The following is a 15,505-nucleotide window of genomic DNA, read 5'->3' as shown; positions in this document are numbered from 1 at the left end:
TGTTTTGTTCATTAAACACACAATTTTCAGAGATAGGTTGTTGTCATTTATATATAGTGTGGAAGAATCAAACCAGTACCACACACACACCAGGCACACACACTACTACAGAGCTCTACCCGAGCCAGCTAAAGAAGTTCTTATGTGTCCTTGTTCTACACTAGGTTGTCCAGTCTGGTGGAAAGAACATTGAACTGGCTATAATCAGAAGAGATCAACCTTTGAAGGTAAATTATTGACCAAAGTAGAAAGTATTACTAGCATAGCTTGATAGAAGTTCAGATGCTGTTGGAACCCGTGAATTGCAAACATGGTTCATCCATTGGCAGCGCAATGGTTTCTTCTGGGCCGAGTGGCTCATTTCTTGCTTACTGCAAGCCACTGCTTACATCCTGTCTTTGTGAAGACTAGGAGGGAATGAGAGCTCTGTAAAGATCTGCCCATTTAGTATCCCTGCCTGTAGGTAGGAACCCTTACAGTCTGTCCTCCCAGAGACCTCCTCTCTGTAAGAGAACGCCACTCTTTCTGATTGCTGCTGTTTTCATCTTGTTCTGAGGGTCTGACCCTAGGCTTTATGCATGGTAAGTGCTGTGCCACTGAGCTACACACCTCAGTCCTGTGTGCTGGCTTGAGCCTCTTTCACATTTTAATTTTACTCTCTAGTATCATAACCTTTTCATGTTTCCTTTTTTTTTTTTTTGGTTTTTCGAGACAGGGTTTCTCTGTGGCTTTGGAGCCTGTCCTGGAACTAGCTCTGTAGACCAGGCTGGTCTCAAACTCACAGAGATCCGCCTGCCTCTGCCTCCCAAGTGCTGGGATTAAAGGCATGCGCCACCATCACCCGGCCCCCTTTTCATGTTTCTTGTGACATTGCTTGTATGTCTGCTTCAACCACTGTGAGTTACCTCAGAACATCCTGTCAGACATTATGCTGGAAGACTCAGTGGCTAGAGAGTACTTGTTTCATGGTTTCCTGTTGTCCCTGAGGTTAGCAGTCTAGTTTGCCAATAGTTGTCTATGTAGAATGTACAAAACCTCTCAAAGCATGGAAAACTACTAAAATACACTTAGAAGACTTATTTTATATATTCTTTCCTTTGGGTTTAAGGAAAGTATTTTCACAAGAAATTTGTGCCAAAGTCAGTACTGTGTAGAACAATGATGGTGTGTGTTTTACCACTTTTCCAACAGACGGGACAGCAACAAAGTGTCAATAAATAAGGGGAATGGGGACAGGACTTTGGAGTCTGCTCTCAGCATAGCCCTACAGAAAAAGAGGGTAAACACAGGCTATGGAGATGGCTAATAGGCTCAATTTTCATGTTTTCTGACAAGACTTTAGGGACAGAAACACCAAACCAGAGGGACCCTGAAGCCACAAAAAGCAGGATTATATCTTTAGCAATGTTACCTGCATACCTTCTATGATAGATATACATACACAAGTTATTCATATATTCTTGATGTGTGACAGAAGGTACATCCTGGAAGAAAAGTTACAGTACAATTCCATATAATGTTTCAGGATAGGCTGCATAGCAAGCAGAGCCCTTTGAACTTCATAGACCCGCTTTAAAAGTTTGAGGTGTACTGACCTGAGTCTACATTCCAGCATATCAATTTCTTTCACAGAATGACCTTGAGCAAATTGTCCCCATCATTAGTTTTCAGTTTCCTTATCCACAAAGCAAGGCTTGTAATTCCTCTATCCAAACATTGTTGGATAGCCTAGCATGCCTGCCATACTAGCACGAGTAGAGATCACAAGTTCCAGGCAAGCCATGACTATATGGCAAGATCTTCTTCCTCAAAGGAGCATGGGGCAGGCGTAATTTAGTCCTGGCACTCAGAAGGCATTATTGTCCATTTTCATGATCTGAGTTGATGAGGATGACTGGCCAGGTCTCTTCCTCTTTGTACGGTAGCCTTTAACCAACCAGCTGGACCTCTTTCCACCCACGTACTAAATTACCCAGGTTTCCAGAGGACCTAGCTGCTCTTTTCCAGTCTCTCCATTGAGGAGGTAGCTACTGGGAGACCCAATATGGACGTTCAGCAGAAACACCTGGGTTAAAGCCCCAGAATCTGACAGTCCTCCATGTCCTAAGCGCAGGACAGGTAATCCTTCTCTCTTAAAGCCAAAAGTGGGGAGGGCAGCTGACAGAAATGGACAGGAGAGGCACTTCCTCAGGCCAAAAAGAGTCACCACAATAGGGACCTGGGACGTGAGAATGCTAAACACAGTTGGGGGAACTGGCTTGCTCATGCATGAGTGAAGGCGTAAGTCACAAACAATGCCACACCAATTCGGGGTTATGATTATTAGGGTGGTATTTATTTAAAGGGGAAAAAACTTACAGATCACTGTCCCAGGCAACAGCCCTCTTCGCAACCAGGAAAGGAGTCTAGTCGCAGGCGGAGCAGGAAGTGAAGAGAGAGAGGAGAGGGAAGTGGCCGCTTTTTTAAAGGGAGAGAAACCACGCCCCAGTGGGCTGGTACCTCAGCGGTGATAGGCTGGAGGAGTGGGAGGACCTCCCGCAACACCTCCCCCTTTTGTTTAAATAAGAGAGTTCTAAACCTACTATGAAATTATATACAATAAGTACAAATATCCTATTCTAACTAGCTTAGGTCTTGTATAATAAATAACTTGGCCAAGTCATGAGAGAAAGTAACTACATTTATATAGTCTTCAACCCCATCGAAGATCTGAGAAGGGAAATAATGTTACCTGGGTAATTAGGAAGTTCAGTAAAACAACTTCCAAAACATGCAACAAATTACAGAGACAACTAGCTACCTGGGCAATCACCCAAAGTCACATTAGCAGCGTTGAAGCAACCAACTTTGGCTAAGGCCTAACATAACTGACATACCATTTTCTAAGGCAAGCAACTTTTCAAAACTATCTTACCCTGTCTTGGCAGGATATGACAGTCCTGTTTTATCCATTGATGCATGCTCTGTATCTTTGTCAGTTGTTGAGGTATGGGCATTTCTTTACCCAAACGCCAGTTCTGCCAAAAAGAAAGGCTCCAGGTGGAGTGTCTTTGGTGCTCAACATTCTCTCGGGAATAGAGTGGTGTTGCCAGGAGCAATTGTGTCTCACTACCACAAAACTCTGAGTTAGATTAAAGGCCATTTTCTACAGCTCTTTGAAGAAGTTGAAGATTATCTATCTATACTGAGTATAATCTCTATATATCTAAAGAACCTGATTAGTCTATTATAAATGACAAACTTAGATGACTATTAGTCTATATAATTCTCAATATCTATCTAACTTAAAGACTAAGACAATAAACGACTGTGAAACAAATGAGGACAATGACCTCCAAATATAAACAATGTACAAATATACATTGCAGTAGGCAAATATATATCAATACACAATCATTATATAAGTATCTTAATCAGAGGTAGAAATGTACACTGCAATATGGTAAATATATACAATATATATATATCAATACAATATATGTCAATACATAAAAAAATGTTTTAAACAGAGGTAGAAACATGCATGCGTACAATAGTCAATATAATTTAACTTTGTATCAATATACAAGAATCTATAGCAATGTATTTGTCTAAAAACAGTAACTCACAATTACAAATCTATTATCCCATCATCCCTCTTTTTTTTTTTTTTTTCAAAATGATCCCTGAGCTTATAAAATTCCTCCCCCAACCCTCAATCGTATACTAATTATAATCAACCCCTAAATGATGTCCCTAAACCCAAGGGCAAGTTTTACTGGGAAAGGGGACGTCGTCCTCTAGAATTACTTCCAGCTGTCATGGGGGCGACGTTCTTTCTGGGGGATCCTGTGAAAGTGAAATGATGGTTAAATTTCAAGATCAATGTCTTTTAAAATTGCCAATAGTCTCTGAGTATTTTGTGCAGGTCTGGCCAAAATGTTGTATAAGATGTGCACCATTTCAGCTAACCAAGTTGGAACTGTCTTGTGCAGCTGGTACCAAAAGCAGGTCTTGTAGTAGCGCTATCAGTATCATGACGTCATATCAACCAGGTGGAGTTGTTGTTATGGGGCCCCATCTTCTTCCTGGAAACTTCAAATGTCACTTCAGGAAAAACTCATTGTTCATTATGAAAAACTTAAACATTAATCATATAGACATATATAGACATATATATATATATTCAATGAAAGACATGATAAATATATTCAATGAAAAGTATGATAGATATGAAGAAAAGCAAAGATGTTTTCTAAACTCATATTTCTTTCTGTCCCTTCTGTCCCATATCATGGCTCTTGACATGAGACAGAAACTCCAGAAACTCTGGGTTTTTCTCTTACTAACAGGCTTGGAATTGGAGAGGGACTGAGCCAGAGTCCAACTTCAAAACCAGCTTTATAAATTTAGAAATATGGTTTAATATTACTTACACAATCCATTCAGTTGTCTTGATATTTCCTATTGGGCAGGTATTTTTCCATCTGTCAGTATCCAAACATCCAGGGTCCCTTGAATTTCTCAAAGATGAGTGTTTTCCTGTGGAGATAAGAACAGAACCCTGCCCCCATTCTATGTTTTTCTTACCACCTGTATGAATATCATCATTGTGGATGAGTTGTCATTTCTCCTTTCCAAGAGGTTTCTCCTCTTCAAATCGAAACTTTATTAATTTTGATGGTATCCACAATTTTTCTTCTCCTGCGGAAACAAGAGCAAAACCCCTTCCCCAACGTAGCACATCTCCTGGCTTCCACTGAGAGGTCAGCACATCTTTGAAATAAATCGGTTGATTTAGTTCAGCAGACTTTTCCATTATCCAATGTCTTTCTGCTGCTGTCGTTCCTTTCTCATTAGCGTTAAGAAAATTCAAGGTTAATAAAGCATTATGTAATCTATTTCTGGGGGTATTTTCAGTCCCTTTCTGTTTGTTCAGCATATCCTTTATAGTACGATTTGATCTTTCTATAACTGCCTGACCTGTAGGATTATTTGGTATACCTGTAATGTGTTTTATATTATAATAATCAAAAAAGCGTTTCATTTTCTTAGATACATATGCTGGACCATTATCTGTCTTTATTTGCGCAGGTATACCCATGATGGCCATAACTTCCAATAAATGTGTGATTACTGAATCAGCCTTTTCTGAGCTCAGGGCTGTAGCCCATTGAAAACCTGAATACGTGTCTATGGTGTGGTGTACATATTTTAATTTACCAAATTCCATAAAGTGGAACACATCCATCTGCCAGATTTCATTTCTCTTAGTACCCTTTGGGTTACTCCCTGCAGGCAACGGTGTTTGATTATAGAAAGAACAAGTAGGGCATCTCTTTATAATGTCCTTAGCTTGTTGCCAAGTAATGGAAAATTCTTTCTTTAGGCCTTTACTATTGACATGATGCTTCTTATGAAATTCCGAGGCCTGCAACACACTTCCAATCAATAATTGATCAATCTCAGCATTGCCTTGGGCTAGAGGACCAGGCAGACCTGTATGGGACCGGATGTGTGTTATGTACATCGGACAAAGCCTGTTCCTGATTATGTCTTGTACCTGGATAAACAATGAAGTCAACTCTGTGTCATCTGGTATAAATTCAGCGGTTTCAATATGCAAGATAACTCTTTCTGCATATTGTGAATCTGTAACTATATTAAGAGGTTCTTTAAAATCCCTTAGCACCATAAGAATGGCATATAATTCTGCCTTCTGGACAGAATTATAAGGGCTTTGTTCCACCTTACTCAATTCATCTGACTTGTAACCTGCTTTCCCTGATTTATTTGCATCAGTATAGAACGTACGGGCTCCAGTTATTGGAGCATCACGTACAATTCTAGGAAGAATCCAAGAAGTTCTTTTTATGAGATTAAGTCTATCACTTTTGGGATAGTTGCTATTAATTTCTCCCAAAAAGTTAGCACAAGCTCTTTGCCACGGTTCATTGTCTTCCCATAACTTTTTTATTTCTTCAGTAGTAAAAGGCACTATAATTTCTGCTGGGTCTATACCTGCTAGTTGACGAAGTCTCAGCTTACCTTTTATAATTAATTCAGAGACCTTTTCCACATAAGTTTTTAATTTTTTACTTGGTTTATTAGGTATAAATATCCACTCTAAAATAATATCTTCCCTCTGCATTAGAATCCCTGTAGGAGAAATTCTGGAAGGCAATATGACTAGGATGCAGCTAAGATTTGGGTTCACCCTATCCACGTGTGCCTCCTGTAATTTTTCCTCAATCATTGTCAGTTCCTTTTCTGCTTCAGCTGTCAGTTCTCTTGGACTATTCAAATCTTTATCACCATCTAAGGTTTTGTTTAAATGAACTATTAGATCAGGTGTTATCCCAACAGCTGGTCATAGACTGGAAATGTCTCCTAACAATCTTTGGAAGTCATTAAGAGTCTTTAACCGGTCTCTCCTAATTTGTGCCTTTTGCGTTTTAATTTTCTCTAACCCTATTCTGTAACCTAGGTAATTAATAGAATTTCCTCTTTGAATCTTTTCAGGGGCAATTTGTAATCCCCACCTAGGCAAGACTTTCTTTACTTCTTCAAACATCCTTTCTAAAGTATCTTTATTTGAATCAGATAACAAGATGTCATCCATGTAATGATAAATGATGGACTTGGGGAATTGTTTACGAATTATTTCCAATGGCTTACTTACAAAATATTGGCACAGTGTAGGACTATTGAGCATACCCTGTGGGAGGACAGTCCATTGATATCTCCTATTAGGCTGAGAATTATTGTAAGTAGGCACTGTGAAGGCAAATTTTTCTCTATCCTTTTCTTGTAATGGTATAGTGAAAAAACAATCTTTCAAATCAATAACTATAAGAGGCCATCCTTTTGGTAACAGAGAAGGCAAAGGAATTCCAGATTGTAGTGGGCCCATAGGTTGAATTACTTTGTTGACAGCTCTTAGATCTGTCACCATTCTCCATTTACCAGATTTCTTTTTTACAACAAACACAGGAGAATTCCAAGGGCTGGTTGATTCTTCAATATGGTGAGCATCTAGTTGCTCTTGCACCAGCTGTTCCAATGCCTGTAGTTTATCTTCAGCTAGAGGCCATTGTTTGGTCCATATTGGCTTCTCAGTTAGCCATTTTAAAGGTAGGGCTGTTGGTACCTCTAAAGGTTTGGTATTTGCTGTATGTTCTTGTACAGCCTGAATGGCTGGTGACCTTTTTCCATAATACCTCATCATATCCTTCCCAGAATTATGAGTTCCTGGAAATACAGGAATGTTAATCTGGGTATTCCATTGCTGTAGCAGGTCACGGCCCCATAAATTTATGGCAATATTGGCTATATATGGCCTTAGTCTTCCTATTTGCCCTTCGGGCCCTATGCATTCAACCCATCTTGTGCTTTGTTTTACACGAGATAGGGTTCCAATTCCTAGGAACTGAACATCTACCTCTTGAAGAGGCCAATTCGGATGCCAAGATTCTGGGGTAATGATACTTACATCCGCACCTGTGTCTAATAAGCCTTCAATAAAAGTGCCATTTATACAGACTCTTAGCTTTGGTCTTTGATCATTAATAGAAGTCTGCCAAAATATACGTTTACTCTGTCCTATTGGGTTTTTTGACTCATCCTCCACACGTAATTCTTCATTTAGACCAGTATTACTTTTTACAGCAGAAATTGGAGCTTTTAATTTTCTTGGTGAGGCACGTTCTCCACTGTGACTGGGAATGACTGGGCCACTGTTGGCTTGGGGGCCTGCGAGAGGCCCCCCAAGGAGTTTCCCGATGATATCGGATTGCCCCGTCTGTCTGTTGTTGACCTACATTCGTTGGACCAATGCCTGCCTTTACCGCATCTCCTACATATACCCGAAGGCCGAGGTCTCCTATTTTTGTCATTCCCAGAAGAGATATTATTCCTAGAAATTCTTTGCCTGCAATTCCTTTGCAAATGTCCTAATTTACCACAATTAAAACACCTGGCAGTTTGATGTCTCCTCATTGCTTTGGAAATCGCTTCTCCTACCCAAGATTCATCATTATAGCTAAACGTCTCAACATTCATCGTATGCTGAATCCATTCATCCATAGGTGCTGATCTAGACTTTAAAGGCCCAATTATCTTTTTGCATTCTATGTTTGCATTCTCAAAAGCTAGAGATTCAAGAAGTATTCGTCTAGCTTCTGGGTCTGTTACCCCTATGTCCAGAGCCTTAATTAATCTTTGCAAAAAGTCAATAAAGGGTTCTCTCTGTCCCTGCCTAATTCTGGTATATGATTCAACCCTTTTTGCTGGATCTTGTATCCTATTCCAAGCATTTAAAGCTGCTTGGTGACATAGACACAGTACTTCATCGTCATAAAGAGCTTGGACCTGTGGATCAGCATATTCTCCTGCACCAAGAATTTGATCTTGGGAAACCTCAATACCTTTTGCTCTTCCTTGCTGTTCCATATGTTTGGATTCTTCTCTGAAATAAATTCCGAACATCAAGGAAGGTCCATTATCTAAAACTGCAGACACTAACTGATGGAAATCATGGGGAGTAGCTCTAGCATTAGAAGCCCAAGTCCTTATCATTTCCTTTACATATGCATTGTGCAAGCCAAAATTAACAACAGCTTGCTTAATTTCTTTCAGATCATTCATTGCTATTGGCGTCCATCTAGCTTCTCTGACTCCCTTTGAGCCTTTAGAAGTTGATGCTTTTTCAGAATTAAGTATAGGGTATGTCGCTAGAACCCTGGGTAAGCCAGTTCTAATAGCTGGTGGAGGCCTTGTATCCTGTCCTTGTGCCTCCTTACTCTGTTCACCAGCTGCAATAATTTCCCCAATCTTTTCAAATCTTTTTATCATTGTCTCTCTTAAATCCTGAATCTCCTGACCTGTATATATTTCCAGTGATTTCACTGAGGTATCAATTTTTTGGTCCCCATTCTGCACCTGTGATTCCAAAGCTTTAATTTTTTCCTTCAAAGATAACATGTCCTCCTTAAACTTTTCTTGTATATCATGTAGATTCCCATCTTGGAGGTACATTCTGTCTGTTACCTTATCAAAACTTTGTGATAAAGTCTGAACGTCAAATTCAACAGCCTGAACCCTTTCAGGTAACTTTCTAATACCCTTGGATATGGAATCAATTTTGTCTGTCATAGTATCCACTTGTTCAGATAACCTCTGATTTTCAATAATTTTAATCCTGTCAATTAGTTGTTCATTATTAGTTCGTAAAGATTCTATCATTCTTAGGAGTGCCATATTCTTCCTTAATGATAGAATATGGAAAAGAAAACTGAAGGCTAGTAACAAGCAAATTAAGGTATCCCCATAATCATATAAACCTTGTATGATGTAATTCATTGTATTAGTAAATATAAATTTACTAATCCATTGTATTAGTGAAAACAAAGCAGTAAAATTTGCGTTAGAAACAAAAACTGCAATATTACCTATTATCCAGCAGGTGGCGCTGTTGCAGAGTCACGGTGAAAACATGGTCCTGTTTCAGTGCCTTAGTAGATGTTAAAAACTGGAAAATGCAAGTTTCTCAACAAAATAAATCTAATTAAATCAATTCCTGAGACGGAACAAGTCACCCTGAGGGGTTGCAGCTTTCAGCAACCACGTGCTCTGGTTCGTGCCACTTAAGAGCTGTACTTGCAAGGGAGATTTAAAAATGACTCAGAAAAGAGCAAACCACGCGGCCAGAGACTATGCGGGCCTGTGGAGTTTAAATCCACGTGGGGAGTCCAAGGCCGCTGGCGGCTGTGGAAGGGGAGGGCTCCCGCCAAGCCGAACTAGAGCCCGCCAAGCCCGCGGCCGCCAAGCTGAACTTGCACCCGCCAAGCCCGCAGCCGCCAAGCCGAACTTGGGGCTGCCAAGCCGAACTCGCGGCTGCGAGTGGGGAAAGGAGAGGTTCTAAAACCAAATGTTGGGCGCCAAAATGAAGGCGTAAGTCACAAACAATGCCACACCAATTCGGGGTTATGATTATTAGGGTGGTATTTATTTAAAGGGGAAAAAACTTACAGATCACTGTCCCAGGCAACAGCCCTCTTCGCAACCAGGAAAGGAGTCTAGTCGCAGGCGGAGCAGGAAGTGAAGAGAGAGAGGAGAGGGAAGTGGCCGCTTTTTTAAAGGGAGAGAAACCACGCCCCAGTGGGCTGGTACCTCAGCGGTGATAGGCTGGAGGAGTGGGAGGACCTCCCGCAACACATGAGCTCAGCCACATCAGGTGGGATGTCACTGGATTGACAGAAACGCAACGGATAGGAACACAAGAACTTGTAGTAAACGGATGCAGGATTATAAACTCAGGACGAGAGGGAAAACATGCAGCAGGTCTAGCTTTAGTGCTGTCCAGTTTGACTCAAAAATGCATGCTCGGGTAGAGACCTGTGAATGAGTGAATTATATCAGCCAGATTTCAAACATGGATCACATGACACATCCAGTAACTATCATGCAGGTATATGCACCAACCGTGGAAGCAGAAGAGGATTCGTCAACAGTTTCTACACAGATCTACAGAATGAGGGCAACAGGATACATAAGAATGACATACTAATCATTATGGGTGACTTCAATACAAGAGTAGGATCCAGAAAAAGAATGGACTATAGGGTCATGGGAACATACGGATTCAGACAAAGGAATGACAGCGGAGAACAACTGCTTGACCTCTGCTATGAAAATGATTTCTACACATCCAACACAAAATTCAAGCAGGCCAAACCATGCTGAACATGGGAATCCCTTGACAAATGCACATACAGTCAAGTTGACTACATTCTGGGCAGCGGGAAACTTACCTAGCAGCAAAACAGCTGATCATTTCCTCGTGCTGACTTAGGGTCAGATCACCCACTTACTATGGCCAACATTCAACTGAAACTTAGTAGTGGCACACCAGGCAAGAAGAATCAGAAGACTATAAACAACCAATGAACTCAACTGTACAGAGTATAAGAGAACCGCTGAAGAAAAGGTGAGGGAAGTTATTAAAAACCCTTTACAAATATAGAAAGTGAATGGGAGAAAATCAAAAGAGCTATACAGGAAGCTTCAAAGGAGATGCTTGGTTATGTAAAAAGGGCAACACCAGTAGAATGACTTACTGCAGAGACGATCAACCTGGCAGAAGAAAGAAGGAAGCTAAAGAGCAAACGAAGAGGCAATCTACAGGCAGCACAACATCACAACTATCTGTGCAGGGAGGTGAAAGAAGAACAAAGGATGGAGAGCTGTATGTACAGGGTGTATGCAAAGAGGTCGAAGAGGCTAGACTCCGTGATAAAACATATCTTGTCTGTGAAACTATTACATAGACAGCTGCCAGATATGCTCCTCAGATTCGGGTGATTAAAGATGAGCAAGGTCATTTATTAACAGAACAGGGGAAGTAAAGCAAAGGTGGAGACAATACTTTGACACCCTATGCAATGACCCTAATGCTGTCAATGTAGACTACAACGAGAAACACTTCGGCTGCCACTCGAACACCAGAGATGGTGAGGAAATATTAAATATTGACAGGAGCTAGATAAAGGAAGCTATTAAGAGAGCAAAATGCAGAAAACCCCCAGAAGTGGATAATATCATGGTGGAGGAGCTGGAGGCAGCTATAATAGGTTCAGGGGCTGAGATGCTTCTCAGACTCTTCAGAGAGCTATGGAAACACGAAGTAATTCCCACAGAATGGAAGCACTCAGCCATAATTCCATCCACAAGAAGAAAAACAAGCTGGACCGCTCAAATTACAGGGGCAATAGTTTGTTGTGCCATAGCAGCAAGATTGCCATTTTCCTGCAAAGAATCAAGGGCAGAACAGGAAGTCCTAGCAGACACCCAGTGCGAATTTTGAGCTAACAGGAGCACAATAGGTAGATCTTCACTTTGAGGCAACTGGCAGAAAAATACAAAGAATTTGGAAAAGACTTATATGTCTGTTACATTGATATCAGGAAGGCATTAGATAGCATTTGGAGGAAAGGACGTTGGGAAAAAATGAGATTCTACAGGTACCCAGAAAAAAATCATAAGAATACTAGAAAATGCCTATCAAGATACCTTTGCACCATTCAAAGTCTGTGGAGAACTAAGTGAAGAGTTTAAGACAGTCGTGGGAAGGTTGTAGGGATGCGTCCTCTCATCACTGATCTTTAATACTTTCCTGGAATTAACAATAGCAACAGCCCTGGAGGATGAGGAGACAGGCATGCAGTTGGTGGTGTGCGAATCAATAACTTGCTTTTCGCCAATGATAAAACACTACTTGCTGAAAGTCCAAAGGAGCAGCAGACCATGGTAAATAGAGTGGTGGAAGTCAGTGAAAACCTTGGTATGAAAGCAAACATCGACAAGACTGAGATTCAACACATGGAAAGGGCGCACAAAGATTTTAACATTGTAATAAAAAATCAGAACCTCAAGCAAACAGTCAACTTTGTCTATCTGGGAGGAAAACTCAGTTCAAAGGAGGAAACTATTTCAGACATCAAGAGGCAGACAGTGATAGTGAGGGCTGCATTCCAGTCATTAGGAAAGGTTTGGTCAGCAAGAGACATAACAACAACAAAATTACAAGTATATGAGACACTTGCCTTGAGCTGCCTTCTTTACAACTCTGAAACCTGGACCAAATGAAACGCTCCTCAGAACAGCGGCTGCATGTGTCTGAGATGGCATGTCTCAGGAGGATTCTAGATGTCCCATGAAGAGATAGGCTGTGCAATGATGACATTAAGAAACATCTCCATCTATAGAAGGAAGTAAACTACAGGATGCGGCAACAGCAGTTGAGATACTTCGGTCATATTATGAGAATGACGGCAGAAACCCAAAGATAGCACTGCTTGGAGAAGTGCATGGGATAAGGCAAAGAAGAAGGTCCAAAAAACACTGGATAGACAACATAAAGGAAGACTGTGGAACATTGGGTATGACAATAACACAGGCATCTAGGACTGCCCAGGACAGGAACAACTGGAGAACCGCCATAAATGGGCTGCCCACACTTAGGCATTGCTGGGCCATAAATGATGATGATGACTCAGAAGGCAGAGGCAAGCAGAGCTCTGTGAGTTTAAGGCCAGCCTGGTCTACACAGTGAGGTCCAGGCCAGTTAGAATGACATAGTGAAACCCTGACTCAAACACAACAACAACAAAAACACTATTAGTAAATGAAACAGAGTAAATTAATAGTGTGCTACTCAATAGATTCTTAGTGAATGGTACTTGTTTCATTGAGTTTCATCATAAACTAAGGAAAGATATAATATATCTACATATGTGTTCTCATACACAGGCAGAAAATACCAGCGTTTGGTTCTTGGCCCATTGAGCCAGTCTTTTGTAATGTCTAGATAAAGCAGCAAGACCAAGCAAAAATGTAAATCAAAAAGACAGTTAATGGGGAATAAAAGGAATAATAGTAAACAAAATGAAAAAATGTATTTACCAAAAAGAAAAGAAACACAGAGAATTTCTTAGCAGCAACGTCAATAGTTTTTAAAGGTGGAATTCAGAAAATAAGTTTTAGCAAAGCAAAACTGAAAGAAACCTTGGTGCTGGCATAAAGATTAACGATAACACACACATAGCTGTGGACATGTTGGAAGAATGGTAACGCCAACACTGGAGGTGAGGTGAGAGGTTGTTCACCATCTGCAAATCTGAGAGCAGAACAGTTCTAAGTAAAACAGGTCACAGACTCTCCTCCTCCACCCCAGGGAGGCAGATGGTTATCCCTTTGACTCCTTTATGAAGAACCAGATATACGAGAGTCAGCTCTTCTGGCCCGGTTCATGCTGTGTTCCTAGAACATACTGTTTACCCCTGACGACTATAAAATTACTTTTAGCCAGTGTTAGTTGGGGAGGCTTTAACTTTATCATAGACTCGGTGGCTTAAACAACACATTTTTCTCAGCTCTGAAATTCCAAGATCAAGTGGCAGCACAGTCAGCTTCTAGTAAAGACTGTCCCCTCCTCTCTTCACAGATGTGTACACACACACTCACACTACCTGGCTGTCTTTCCTTACCCACCCAATAATCTGGGCTTGAAGTCTTCCCTATCTCCTCCTACACACCCTAGAACAGTAAGTAGAGACAAGGACAGGAAATGACAGCAAGCCATAAAACTCAAGGACCCTACATTTCAAAGGTTCCATTGTTTCTAAAACAGCTACACAAGCTTGACACCAAATACCCAAAATGCATGAGCCTGTGGGGGACCTTTCACTCTCCAATCATAACAGTAGCTAGACCATGTAAGAGCAGCACACAGGAAGATGGAGTTACTCAGAAATAAGTCTTGCAGCTAAATGCTGCAGAGTGACAGTACAGGATGTCTAGCGAAGTCTCTTGTCCTCATCCTGCCGTGCAGTGATACCAGAGTCACAGCCCTGATTTGACCTCATTAGTACAAATGCATTGTTTGGTGTTTGAGACATTTTGTTGCATTCCTGAAGGTATACAGTACAATGCTACAGATTAAAAACACTCAAGTATTGGTATAATTGAAAAATATTTGTTTTCTTTTTTCAGATGTTTAGTGCCAAAGAAATTGAATTGCAGGTGACTGAAATAGAAAAAGAAAAGGAGGAAGCAGAGAAGAAAAAATCAAAGAAGTCAACCTAGTTGTTGGGTTGAGCTCGGGATTTGTTTGGATTAGAATTTCTTCCTGAGGTTTTAGAAGAAATGTCAGTTGGAACCATATGTTTTCATATGTCTATTTTCAAGAGTGTTAGGTTTGAAGTTGTCTTCAAACATAGGTTAATGTGAAGATTTTCCTTAAAACTCCTCATTTTCACACAAGCCTGAGACTATACTGTGACACTAGACCAATATGTTGCTTTTCTTCATACAAGCAAATTCCTGAAAAGAAGATGATTTTAAAAGTTGGTAATTTTTTGAAGTTTGTGTCTTCCTCATTGTTAGTTAAGGAACTAATCATTTCAAAATAAACCGAGTGCAGTGCTGAGCTCCATTCCTTGGTGAACGGTAAGAACATCAATGTTCTGTGAAGTGTCAGCCATGGGACAAAAATCCCTGTGTGCTGACTCAGGAGGCTGAGGCAGGGGGATTGCAAATTAGACTGTGTGATAGTTGCTAAGAATATAGTGGCAAAAATAAACTCAGTTTGTCGGTTTTTCTTTTTTAAGACAGGGTCTCATTTAGCCCAGGCTGGCCTCAAACACCTCATGTTGATATGGGTTGCCCTTCTGCTCACTGTGAGTGTGTTTTATTATCACTGGTTAATAAAGAAGATGATCTAGTCAATTGCCAGGTAGAATAGAGCCAGGAAGGAAATCTAAGCAAAGATAAAGGGAAAAAGAAGGTAGAGTCTGGGAGATGCCAGCAGCTGCTAGAGAAGCAAGATGTGAGGTAACACTATGGCCACATGGGAATATACAGATTATTAGAAAAGGATTAATTTATACATAAGGGCTAGCCAGGAAGAAACCTGAGCCACTGGCTAAGCAATTATAATTAATATTAAGCTTTAGAGTGGTTATTCAGG

General features: G+C 40.7%; 1 protein-coding gene across 1 annotated transcript in view; it reads left to right on the top strand.

The window, feature by feature from the left end:
- Nucleotides 1–14,622, top strand: part of LOC121443166 (proteasome subunit alpha type-8) — a 48,882-nt gene extending 34,260 nt beyond the window's left edge. Inside the window, exons 6-7 of the mRNA XM_041644843.1 lie at nt 165–227; nt 14,530–14,622. Of these exons, the coding sequence (XP_041500777.1) occupies nt 165–227; nt 14,530–14,622 (156 nt within the window). The remainder of the gene's footprint in view (nt 1–164; nt 228–14,529) is intronic.
- The last annotated feature ends 883 nt before the right edge of the window (nt 14,623–15,505 follow it).

This window comes from Microtus oregoni, unplaced genomic scaffold (assembly GCF_018167655.1).
Source record: "Microtus oregoni isolate MIOR12 unplaced genomic scaffold, Mior012 000101F_ref0000407, whole genome shotgun sequence".
Taxonomy (NCBI): Eukaryota; Metazoa; Chordata; class Mammalia; order Rodentia; family Cricetidae; genus Microtus; species Microtus oregoni.
The sequence above is the reverse complement of the archived record's forward strand: the minus strand, read 5'-3'. Positions and strand labels throughout refer to the sequence as shown.